The sequence below is a fragment of the Paroedura picta genome, chromosome 8 (assembly GCF_049243985.1).
Source record: "Paroedura picta isolate Pp20150507F chromosome 8, Ppicta_v3.0, whole genome shotgun sequence".
NCBI classification, from domain to species: domain Eukaryota; kingdom Metazoa; phylum Chordata; class Lepidosauria; order Squamata; family Gekkonidae; genus Paroedura; species Paroedura picta.
The window spans coordinates 44,573,509-44,586,783 of record NC_135376.1 but is presented as its reverse complement, the minus strand read 5'-3'; the positions used below and the strand labels follow the sequence as shown (position 1 = coordinate 44,586,783).

Genomic DNA, 13,275 nt, shown 5'->3' with positions numbered 1-13,275 from the left:
AATCCGTGACACTCAGCAGCCATTGTAGATAGCATCTGATTGGTTGAATTGTTCCAGGCTTTAGCTCTGCCTGTCAGTCAGGCTTTTGCCTTATTGAAAGATCAAACTCTATCTTCCCTGTTCATTACCTTAATCCTATTTTCTGCTCAGCTTTATTATCTGTAGAAGCTTCCTTGGGAAAGGCAGAGAAGGTGACATGGCCACTCCTCACCTAAGAACTGCTTGTATTTGAGGTAACCCTGGACAAGTTCATGAGCAAAGGACAGAAGGCAGAGAATGAGATGGAAATGGGTAGAGGCCAAGCTGAATATCATCCATTCTATATTCTAAACACAAATTGCACGCAATCATTCACCATGCTAAAAAATGTTAAAATAGTAAGCCATGTTGATAAACAGATTTTAAATGGACACTAAGCTACAGGAAGCTTCCTCTGACTGAATCGGTGAATATAATATTTTGCTGCAAAGATATATTTTGCTGCAAAATATTATATTTACCGATTCAGTCTTCAAAGACTGGAAGGAACAAAAAGACTGTTAATCCTCCCAACCCTGTGTTGTATTATACCCATTACAGACTGAGAAATGCCGCAAAGATACAGCATGCTGCCCAGTGCCACACAGTGACTTTTCAAGGCTGAGCAAAAATTAAAATATGATTCATTATTCACTGAATCATACATTTGATAAAACGAAAAAGGCCAGCTGATATACTATATTATTTACACACACACACACATATATATAAATATAACAAATGGTGAGAACACCAAATATAGTGAGAAGTATGTGATATATTTGGTGTATCTTTATCTCACCCATTGTCCAACAAGTTCAGGTTGGTATACAACATTATCCCATCCTCCATTTTTTCCTCATAACAACCCTGCGAGGCAGAATAAAGTTTGAGTCCAGTGGCATCTTTAAGATCAACAAGGTTTAATTCTGGGTTTAAGCATGCACACAAAAGCTTATATCCAGAATTGAAATTAGTTGGTCTTAAAGATGCCACTGGACTCAAACTCCATTTGGTTGCTTCACACTCACTTGACTACCAACTGGTGAGGTAGAATTAGGCTAACAGATAGTGACTGGCCCAAAGTCAACCAGTGTGCTTCAGAGTTGTCATCTTGACTGAGTCTCAACAATCCTAGTCTTATACACTAATCATGCTTATATATTGGTACACTTAAATGTAATAGTTAATGAAGAATTTGGACCACTAGCTGAGGAAGCTAGACTTCAGTAATTTAACTGGGTGCAAGGAGGGAAAGAAAGAGAAAAGAAGAGACAACTTAAGCAATGGCTGAGAATAATATTACAAATGCTCACAGTAATGTTGCAACTGCCCTGATCTTCAGGAAAATTAAAGAAAGAACTTATAGGATACTATTAACTGAACTGTCGAAGTGCATGCACACAGCATTACTGGCACAGTTTAAAGGGAGCAAATAAATATAAGCAAAAATGGTTACAACATCAATATAAGAAAAAACACCATGGGACAGCTGGCAAAACCAACCAAAAATTCAAAGGTTCATATAAAAGTAGTCTTTTTTATTCCAGCTGAATATATTATTCTGCATTAATATGCAGCAGGGTCCCAGTAGTGCAACAGACTGGATCATGCTATGCAGGCTACTAAACTGCTTGGGAGATACATTCTTTGTCTGTGCTGATAAAATATGCTACCACAAAGCGGAGTTGAAACAAGATATTCAATACTGGAACCTTGTTGCATATTAATGAAGTTTAAAGGGAAACTGGTTTTTATGAGACATTTAGTAGTAGCGATTAAGAGATGTGCTTTGGTTTGCTTTAAATAATTCCTTACGAACAGGATTCAGTGGTTACTATTGAAGACCAGTTGTAAGATCCTATGGAGCTGCACCCGGCTCAGAGAGCCAGTTGGTGTAGTGGTTAGGTGTGCAGACTTCTAATCTGGCATGCTGGGTTTGATCCTGCACTCTCCCCACATGCAGCTAGCTGGGTGACCTTGGCCTCCCAACGGCACTGATAAAGTGGTATCAGGGCTCTCCCAGCCTCACCCACCTCACAGGGTGTCTTTTGTGGGGAGAGGAAAGGGAAGGCAATTATAAGCCACTTTGAGACTCCTTTGGGTAGAGAAAAGCAGCATATAAGAACCAACTCTCCTTTTCCCCTTCTTCTTCTTGTCCACACAATTTTATCTGGTTTGTGAGCAGGTTGTCATTGACTCGCTGATGGTCCCCAGCTCTCTGTTTCTTTATCTAAATTGTCTGGTGATGCTATAGGTGTCCTGACTAATGTGGTAAAATGGCTGCTACGATCTGGGAAGCCTCCCCCTACACTGCCACAGAAGCTTGCTGGATGACCTTGGGCCAGACACTCTTTCTCAGGCAACCTACCACACAGGGCTGTTTGGAAGAAAAAATGGAGGAGCAGAAAACAGTGTAAGCAGTCTTGGGTCTTCACTAGAGTATAAAAATAAAAATGCTGTCTTACAGAACTAAGGTATATTAGTTGTATGCTGATAGAGGAGTTCTTCTAATGGTATCACTGGGCAGCAGCCTTAAAGGGAAATGGGGGAATAGCAGCTATGACCTATGTGGTTCAATTACCTACAAGTGGCAGGTACAGTTCTGGAATTCTCACAGGCATTACTGGGGAAATCATCAAAAAGAGAACAATACAGGATTAGATGGATGCTCTCTTTTGAAAACAAAAATTCAAAGGTAAAATCAGCTGCCACTTTGTGCTACTACTGCAAATGAGGACATAGTTTAAACTGCAGAAAGGCAGATCTGGACAATAGCTGGAGAGTAGAACAAAATGCTCAAGCAAGTTGGGAAATTCTGTGTCTGTGTCTGTGTGAGTGCACACACACATGCATACACACTATAAAAAACAAGTTGAACCTTTAAGTTAGGATTTGGGTCTGGAGTTGAACTAAATGGCTTGTGATCCATGTATTTCTATATTTTCAGTAAGCATTAGCTCTGTACAACAGTTAACTCATACAGTTTCTGAAGACATTCATACCGCAGGCAGATTTTTCTCTTACAACATATCCAAAGTCATAAGAGATTCTTACCTCCCCAGATCCCAAATTCTCAAAGGTGAAGTGTGTCCACAGCATGCTGTTCCTGTCACAAATGAACTGTCAGCAAAGGAAGAAAATAAAATAAGGTTAGGGATATCCTTCTTGTACCACCAGGACACTTCAAAGGGCAGTTGCCAAGACATTTGAGAGATGCAAGGAAGACCATACACACAACTGCTACATCCTGATTATCAAAGCCAAGAGCACACCAACCTAAACAGAACTGCAGATGGAGAGCAGTACAGGTCAACACATTGGCACCTTTGTGACACCAGATTCAGCATGACACTAAAATCCTGGAAGTGTGTAAGTCATGGCAGCAAAAAAGGGAGAAAATTATGTGCCTGGTATCATCATGGGAATCCCAGTATAAACCTCCAACTCCCAGCCTACCTGGCCTTTTCCTTCAGATTACAAAAAATATTGATCTACAAAATCTATTTCAAGATGAACAATACAGAATCCACAGGCAACAACTGAAACTGCCTCCAGAGTGTAGGCATTATTCATGTTAGTCCTCATCACTTTATGGAAAGGTTTATGAAAGCACACAATAAACTGCCAGTACTGTGAAAGGTAACATCCTGTTGTGGTTAGAGAGTTGGGGCCAGGATCTGGGAGGCCTACGTTCAAATCTCCACTCTGCCTTGGAACCATAGGCTGAGAGAGAGTGACTGACCTAACCTACCTCCTACAGGGTTGTTATTGTTATTAGAATAAAATGGAGGAGGGAGAGAACGATGTCGTGAGCTGCTTTGGGGCCCCATTGGGGATTAAAATGGTAGAAATATCTAAACAAATATCTAAACAAATATCTAAACAAAAAGAACTGGGATAATTATAGTACTGCTTCAACCTTTCAAAGCTTAAATTGATATAACTAAAGTCTGCTTCATGTGCTATGTTTTTCCATCTCTACTATATGAAAATATGAATTTTGTAGTGTTTACATGGTAGCCCAAGTGTAGGTGTACAACTGGCAAGGATATCTGTTGTACTGGGTCATAATATATCTACATTTCACAGTGTTAAAAATTACAAGTTAAGCTCCTTTTCCCACATATAAATACCAAAAATAGCCAAAACAAAACTGAGAAGAGGCTCCAGGTCCAACTAGATACGTTTCTGTATAGTTCTGTGGTAGCTTTATTTAGAAAGAAATTACTGAAGCAAGATCCATTCACTGACTAGCTCCAAGATTTACCTTCTTCCATTTGTAAGCCCAAAAGAAAGGTTTTCAAATGTTATTCAAAGAGTTACTTCAGGCATGCTCAAGAGAAGCCTCTTTAATATAACGTTTATGAACATCGGCCAGGTGCCAGTTTAAAACCCAGAACAAAGAGTTTGGTTTTTTTGTGTGTGGGCCTACAGCACATTCTCTTGACCAACAGACTGGAGGCCCAAGCTGGCTATCAAGGATGGAGATGTCAAGAAACCAATACATTCTTAAGTATAGAGCGGCACATCAATTGACCTCCAAGTCAGCAAGCAGCACCGTGGTCAATGGCGCTTGGAACTACAAAGCTAGGTGCTGAGTTTTGTCTCTTCGTTCTCTTTACCATAAGCCATTAAGAAATTGTAAAGCCAATTACCGTGGCTAGAAACATAATAGCTGCTTGGAAATCACTGAAGTGGGCAATTGGGTTTTTACTGGGGCGGGGGGGGGGGGGGAGCCCTCTCCTTTGCTCAACACAGACTTTTCAGAAGAAGGTATGCAGCGTCCCTCCAGAGACTGAACAGGTCTAAATTAGCATCAAGGTATGTCAATAGGAAAGGAGAAGTGGGTGGAGACCACCAGCACTAATCCCTAACACTCTGCAGGTACAACCTCCTAGCCAGTCTGTGGTAGGGATTAGAAATTTCTCAACAGCTTGCTCCCAAATTGCTCCTTAGGGTCACTTCCCTCCAGCTATGCCAATCATGACCCACAGTTTTTCAAGACACCCTGCCATCCTGCTACAGAAGAAGTTACGTAGTTCTCATGCAGTTTCTAATACTAAGGTTAAAGGGAATGGAGTTCTCTCGTGCCTTCACAATTTAGAAACCATTTATTTGCAAACTTTCTATGCTATTTTGCAGGCATTTCAAAACAATGTCCAGAAGAGAAACAGAACCAATACGTACAATATGAAAATGGAGGGGGGAGGGAGAGAGAGAACCAAGACCAGCTGCATAGCAAAACACACAGTAATGTAAAAAGAGCATAAATAATCAGGCATGAAACAGGGAATAACAGCTTCAAAGCTACCCTAAACCAGAAATTTGAGGCTCTTCCAAAATTCTCAGGATAAAGCAAGGCAGACTTCACACAAAGAAGACTTCATAGGGGAAAACATTCCAATATTCTGGGGCAACCGCAGAGAAAGCCCTGCTACAAATGGAGATCACATTTGATTGTATTTGGAGCAGGACTTTCCCTACTGATCTTAAATTACAAGTAAGTTCATATAAATATGTTTCAGATATTCAGAACAAAAGACATTCAGGGCTTTAAAGACACAAACTATTACTTTGTTATTAATGCCTGTGTATAAATAATCATTTATAACTTCAGTTATAACTTCATCAAAATCACAAGATGTCGTAATCCCTCATAAGCCCTATGAGGAAAGGCTGGGGGACCTGGGGTGTAATGATTTCAAACTACATGGAGAAATGGTACTGGGTATATATTGGGGGGGGGGCATTCACATTGTAGTTTAGCAGTGGAATAGGCTATCTAAGAAGGTTGTAAGCTCCCCATCACTTTCAAGCAGCTGGACAGATATTTATCATGGATGCTTCAGGCCAATCCCAGATTCAGCAGGGGGTTGGACTGGATGGCCTATATGGTCCCTTCTAACTCTATGATCCTAAACTACATTCATTAGAAGAAAAAGGCCTATAACAGTAGTTTCTTATAATGTACCTCAGTAGTGAATGTCGTCTTATAATTTAGCTTCAGGAAGCATCTCTAGGGGAGCACCAAACCAAATCAGTCATGAATAGCAAAGAAGCAAAACACAGAACTCACAGTACAAAGCAACCGTGGAGACAGGAACATTTATATATTTGTTTATTTATTAGATTTTTATACCACACCCTCCCAAATGGCTCAGGGAAGTTTACATAAACCTCGCAAAGGTTACATAGGTTACATAGGACATCATAGGTATATAACACAATCATAACATAACAACAACAGTTTCAACATCAACTCTCCTTAGGGAAGCATCCGATCCTAGAAGCCTTTGTTATTGTGTAATCATACAAACCTTTCTTCATCAAACAAAATATACATGCCAAAATGCCATTCAGAAGAATGCCAAAGCACAAAATGTTCTCCTTCTGTGAGAAATGGCAGTGCCAACATGAAGAAGCAATTGGCCACGTTCAATAACCTTTCTCTGTATAGCACAGTCTGTGGTTACTCCACAGTAATTTGTATGTAATTGCACCAGAGGGGGGAAGGCGGAAGAACTATTGGATAAGATTCTTTTTATTTATATTTATTCATTTAATTTATCTACCACCCTCCACTGACGGTCATCCTGGGGCCCATTTATTCATGTAGTAAGGAAAGTTAAGTGATTTGTTTTTTGATATTGTTCTGTTTCAGTCTTCTGGTTATAAGAAGGGGTCTTAAGGCCCCCTTAGGGTCCCTACTGGGAGAAGGGTGGGGTTTAAATGAGTATGGAAATATTTTCCATGGAAATGGTTGATAAGAAAAACTGGGAAATGAATGGGGCTAAAATAGTAGGGGAGGGGAGACTTCCCATGGAGAGGAAGAATTGTTGCCCTGGCCATTACTCTCAAGTGGGAACTATTCTGTATCCCTACTCACCATCATATTCTATACCCTGCACAATCCTCTGGTGCTTTAGAACATCTTCAGCACTATATCAAGACATATCTATTTTCCCAATATTGTTTCTGGTATTAGTTGTTATATTGTAGTTATGGAACTGATGTAGTATGACTACTTTTTTAATATGCTGGTGCCATAATTAGTAATTACTAGTAACTGTATATTAATGTTAAGAGAGAGTACCTGCTGTTTTAAAAACTTTTTTAGTTTAAGGTGACCAGATTTTAACATTGGTAAAGCGAGACACCATTGACCGGGGGGGTTCTTGATTAAAAATTTGGTCTATATGGAGCAACAAAAAGTTTCATAGAATGCATGGAACACAAAAATAGTATTGTAATATATATATTTTTAATTTCAACATAAGTACAATTTGCCAGGTACTCCCAGATGTCCCTCCAAAAGTGGGACAATCTGGTCACCTTATTTTAGTTACATGTTTTTTTTTACCTGTCCAAGCTTTTAGATTTGTCATTGTTTCAATATACATTGTATTTCATGTTTTAATGTGTTGTTTAAATTGATTGTAAGTGCTTAAATAATAATGTAAATGAAAAATTAAATACTTCCCACACATTTAAAATTATCTGAACATCAGAAGCAAAACCAGATAAAAATACAATTTTAAAAATCAATTTTGAATGTAGAATGTTCGATGCCCTGTCACAGAAATGACAGGTAGGCGCGCCAACTATATATTGTCCTTTTTACCATTGAGAAACCCCTGAAACATTCTTCAGACTTCAAGAAAACCTAGAAGTAATGTCAGCAGGCCACACCTCCCTGCCACACCCCTGGAAGTCACATGCCATCAGAAGTGACATTACCCAGACACTCCCACTGGATGTTACGTTGTGTTCCATCACCCCACTTATCCCAACAGTCTACTCCACTAGGCCGGGAACATCTACCACTCCATCACCATGGTCATCCCTCCTCAAAACACTGTTAAGTACTTACCCTTCTGCAGTGAGCCTCAGCCAGCAAGGATTTTTATGACTGTGTGTTGTCGTCCCTTTTCCAACCCCTTCATGCCCATCATTGACTATTTTGGGAGGGGGTCAGGTCAACATAACCCTCTCTGGTGATATCACCCAATATTTCTTTAAATTAATTAACTCACACCCGGTTGGTGAAACCCTTCTGGGGCTGTCAAAAAACCAAATTGTTTCACAAAACCACTGTTAAGAAATCCTGCCCTAGATGCATAGTATACTAGAAGTACTTTCTTATACTCAAGGAAGACATAACCCATTTTACTACCTTACTCCCAAATACTACACTAGTTTTGCTACAAATCTATTTTTAGAAGAACTTGATATGGCCTGAAATCTATCCACCTGAAAATACAATAGTTTTATCACACGCAAAGAGAGAGTCAAGTTTTACCACATCCAAGTATTCTTGTATGACCTGGAAGCTATCACACAGCCAAGGTTAAAACAATAACCAAAAAAGCCTACTTAAATTGGTCTACTGCTATGCAAAATGAATTTAAACGCCATCTTCCCCACTACAACAACTGTTGAAAATGTGAACAGGTACCATGCTTCATTTTCAAAATACTCACCATCATTTGTTCTAGGACTAAGACATATTGTTTTATTTTGAATTTGCATGCACACTCTCATTTCTCAGACACATTAATTAACCATTCTCCATTCCACCCATTTTACCCCATTCTATCCTGTTGACCAGTGCCTCTCACCACACACAGCCAGGCCTACTTTACTCTTTACTCTGTCGAACACATCCAAGTCAGCCTCTGTCCTCTTCAACTCCCCCCCTCACCCTAGCCCTATACTCTTTAACTGGATGTTAATATCCTATTTTGGAAATTATTCTATGTGATGATGATGATGAATCATCGAACCAAGAAACAAAGAAGCTATTACTTAGTAGAGTCCTGCAGCTGGGAAATGGGGGGTACAGCGGAGGGGGCTGAGAGTGGTCTTGTTGGAACAAAGGCCCTGGGCGTGGGGGAAGAATGAACCAAAGTGTCATAAAGGAACAAGGGGAGGAACTGAGTACAGAAAGACGAGACCAAAGAGAAGGACACTTTGCTTGCTTCTCTTTCAACCACAGAGCTACATCAGCCACAGAGGTCCAAACTTGTGCAGCCTTTGAGTCCACGTCAACACGCTCTGGCAAGGGCGGCCACCAAAGCTGTCAAATCCTTCACCAACGTGTCCATCAATTGCATTCAGTTCTTCCCGAGCCACACTGGCATTTTAATTACTGTTGGGTAAACTAATTTGTCCAAATGAAGGCAACTCAGCCTAATAGAATATGCAGGCTCCCTGACCTCTGACAGGCAATGACACAGGATACAAAAGGAGGCAGAGGAAAGCTTTTTTAAAAAATCAGAGCCTTATTACTCTCTATTACTCCAATTAGTTAAGCTCCAGTGCTCTGAATTGGGGGGAAAATTGCAATTAAATCCATTTTTGATGGCCTGGAAGTGGGTTACCGAACCGCCTGGCCTGTGAAACACTGATATTATAGCAGCAAAGGTCAAAGTCTTTGTCGGCACCTGTGGGCCCCCCGCCTATCCTGCCTCTTCCTCCTCACTGCTTCTGTACCCCTGCTGAAGTGAATCATTAGAACATGTCATGCCTTATCGTGCCTGCCACCAGCCGTACTAACCCAATCAGTTGACATCATTATACAAGACAACTCCTGCTTTCTGAATTTAGTGCTAAGGTCACATAAACTTTTTGTGTCTCCCCTGTTGGAGAGTGATGGGGAAGAGCCCAATAATAACAACACTGGAAAAGCAGTAGAGCACAGTTCAGTGGATAGTTCCCAGCAGAACCTATGCCCACTATGGAGAATTTGCAGCTGGGCAAGCATATCCAGATATAACTGGATAAAAAGAGAGCATTCTTCTTTTCCAGGAAACATCACTCAACATTTGGGACAACTGGAGCTAACATCAGTTTAGTTTCAATTAACTGATTCAAAACTTGCCTGTATAAAGGGGCATTTTTTTAAGGCATCAAGACAACCTACTTGAAATATGCTAGGAAGGTCAGAATTTTAACACAAACAAAACAACATCCTAAATTCAGGATGCTGTAACAAGCAACAACTACTTTGGACCCTGCCAAAATTAAGGTCTAATCTAAGAAAAGCAGAATGGACTGCACAACTTGCAGCTGCAGATAAAGGATGTTATTTTTTTAATGTTCTTTATATGGCTACATTTCTGTGGGGCGTGCAAAATGGAGCCCTTCCACCAAGCTTTTGGTCGAGGCCAACAAAACAACACCAACTAGAGCCCCCAAACACCCCCCACACCATCAACTATGCCCAGCAGACGCACAGGACAATTCCTGATCCAGCAATGCTTGTAGAAAGAATTGAACACAGTTGTGCAGTTAGCAGTTACATACTTAGAAAGTCATAATGTTCTTCTATTAGAAATGTTATAAGTTCATAATCATAACATTTCACCATACTGTACTACAAATCTTCATCATGAACCGCCCTGAGCATAAAATAAAATAATAAATAAATACAGCCTGAACTGATGCAGTCCATTTTACTGTCTCATTCTCCTACTCTGCTTCTGCACAGCACCAATTTTCCATGTTCCTTTTCCTTCCCCCGTACCTTGATCCTTTTCGCTACACCTTCCTTTTCCCTGTACCTGTTTCTCCTTCCTTCCTTCCTTCCTTCCTTCCTTCCTTCCTTCCTTCCTTCCTTCCTTCCTTCCTTCCTTCCTTCCTTCCTTCCTTCCTTCCTTCCTTCCTTCCTTCCTTCCTTGTGTATATCAATATCTATATCTATCTGTGTAGCTATATAAAGAAAAATATGGAAGAGAGTAGAGATCCTCTATGCATTCTACTCATTGTTCTTGTTAGATCCTCCAGGCCTTCCTGTCCTCTACCATTCCCCTACTCATTACAGGTTTTATTAATCAGCTCATGTAATTCTTGATCAGCATGTTGAACTTGAAGTTACGTGAGATATTATTCCAGCTATGATAAGAGATGAACAAACTTTCCCAGACTCAAATTACAAAGGTGTATTTTTTCCCCTTTAAGAAATGTTCTCATAAAGCCATTGGGCCCTATAGCTGGCATGCCACCAATTTTGGACCCTGATCTATCTTATGGTCCATTATTTGACCCTGACCAGTGACTGTGACTGCATAGGTGGATGCTTCTTTTTTATTTCATCTGAAGTCATTTGTGAACCAGAAGGACCACCTCACCCCATACTGTGCAGGACAACAGATCCTCTTCCCTGTTTGAAGAGTAGATGGTGGCCAGAGACAGCAATTTATTGTGGTAGCCCTCTGCTTCTCCTTTGAGGCTCAACTGATGACTATCTTATTGTCTTTTAACTAATGAAGTTTAACTAAGGAGCTCCACCAGGTCCTTTTAAGAATTGTTCATAGATAACATTTTAGGCTGCTGAATGTTACAACTGCCTTGTTTTAATATAAATATATCTCATGCTGTTCTCCTAACTATCCTGTCAAAATCCTTTAATATTAACAAGGACCCTCTTGTCCTATCTTTCCTGTCTGAAAACCCAGCTGTTTCGCCATTTTCCTGGTACTCCCACCCTGCAACCCAGACCTTCAACCACAGCACGTAGAAACCTGCCCCCAACTGGACTCTTAAAGTTGGGCTTCATACAAGAATATAAGGACGGTCTAATAATTAAACCAAACAGAGAGAAACAGACCTATCCAATGGCAATACAATAAGTGTCCTTTTTTGTAGTTTTCCTTATCTGTTTATTCTGTAGGACTTTTGTCAACAGGCTAACATGGGTATGGGGATACCAGGGAACGTGTCAATACAGACTGGGGAACGTGTCAATACAGACCAGTGAGCCTGTGGCCAGTATTATATTATTATTATATATAAGGTTTAAATTCTCAATACTTATAAAATTGATACAAATATTGAAGACTCAGAGGACTTGTTACTGATGAAAGAATCTCACTGAAAATGGATATTACCTGGATTCCATTTTGACAGAAGTCCTACAGAATAAACAGATAAGGAAAACTACAAAAAAGGACACTTTTCTTTCTTATATGAATATATTTATTGCATTGCCATTGGATAGGTCTGTTTCTCTTAAAGTTGGACTGCCAAGCAGCTGTGTGCTAATTTGCTATTAAACACTGGTAGCTAATTAATTATTTAATTAATCAATCTATTTACATTTTTATGCCACCCTCCCTTGTGGTAAGGAGGGGGCTTCTAGGGGCCCCTAGAAGTTGGTGGAGTTTCATTGGCCTCAACCGAAAGCTTGACAGAAGCACTCTATTTAGCAGGCTCTGCAGAATTATGCCAGCTCTGGCAGGGAGTTCATTCCACCACGTGGGGGCCAGGACAGAGAAAGCAAAGTCTATCACATAAGTAGAGACATAAATAAAAAGATTATTAGCTTCTAATCTCAAAGTCTTTACATTTTTAAATCCATGCACCATCATGATGCTATTTTCCTAGATCTCTGCCAGCTTTTGAATGAATAGCTCCTTAAACATGCATCATAAAATATAGATAGAAAAGCTATGTAAGAACTTTGCCTAGTCCCTCCAAGTGATAAAGCATTCAACATAAAAAGGGGACAAACTTTGGGCAATGTGATAAAGTATATTTCTAGAATTTACAGCATTTGTAAATTTGTAAAAACCTGTTGGGAATACCAATACCCCATGCACAGAAGGACAGCAATAATTCAAGTGTGCTACCGAAACAAATTGGAAAAGTAGCCCCTGGGAAATAGGTGTTTGCATTTCACATTAAGGAGAACATTGTGGAAGCATTGGGAAAGTCATAATTCTGAAGACCAGATTTAGAACAAAAGTGTCTCACATCTCGCTTGGATGGAAGTCAGAGTCTAGTTGTATCATTGTTTCATGTCTGGATTACTGGTTAGAATCATCCTCCTTATAGACTTTAGCACACACTGCTTCTGCTCCAACCAAATCTGTTTAGAGCATAGATTAAAACAAAGCACCATTGCCCAAGTGCCTAAAAAACTGGTCACATCCTCTGCACCGGAGCAAAACAAGAACAGTCAGGACAAAATACAATTAATGCTAGCCAACTTCCAAAGCAGAGAGGGGATTCAAACACAGGTTTGCCAGACCCTAGTCTGACATTATAATCACTACACAAGCTTAGCTTACATTACAAATAGCATGGGGGCATCTGGAGAACCTGGGCCAGATTATTCTGATAACTTTCACTTTTGGTCCCATGGTTATCCTGAAGCTGATGGTCAGTTTTGAGATTATTTTGTATGCCTGTGGCAAAGGGACCAACAGATGGATATGTGGATCCTTTAATTATTATGGATGCATGGTAACAGCT

At 40.1% G+C, this 13,275-nt stretch overlaps 1 protein-coding gene across 1 annotated transcript in view; it reads right to left on the bottom strand.

Moving 5' to 3' along the window:
- Positions 1–13,275, bottom strand: part of FBXW4 (F-box and WD repeat domain containing 4) — an 81,269-nt gene that overhangs the window by 20,346 nt on the left and 47,648 nt on the right. The window contains exon 6 of the mRNA XM_077349493.1: positions 3,076–3,141. Within this exon, the coding sequence (XP_077205608.1) occupies positions 3,076–3,141 (66 nt within the window). The remainder of the gene's footprint in view (positions 1–3,075; positions 3,142–13,275) is intronic.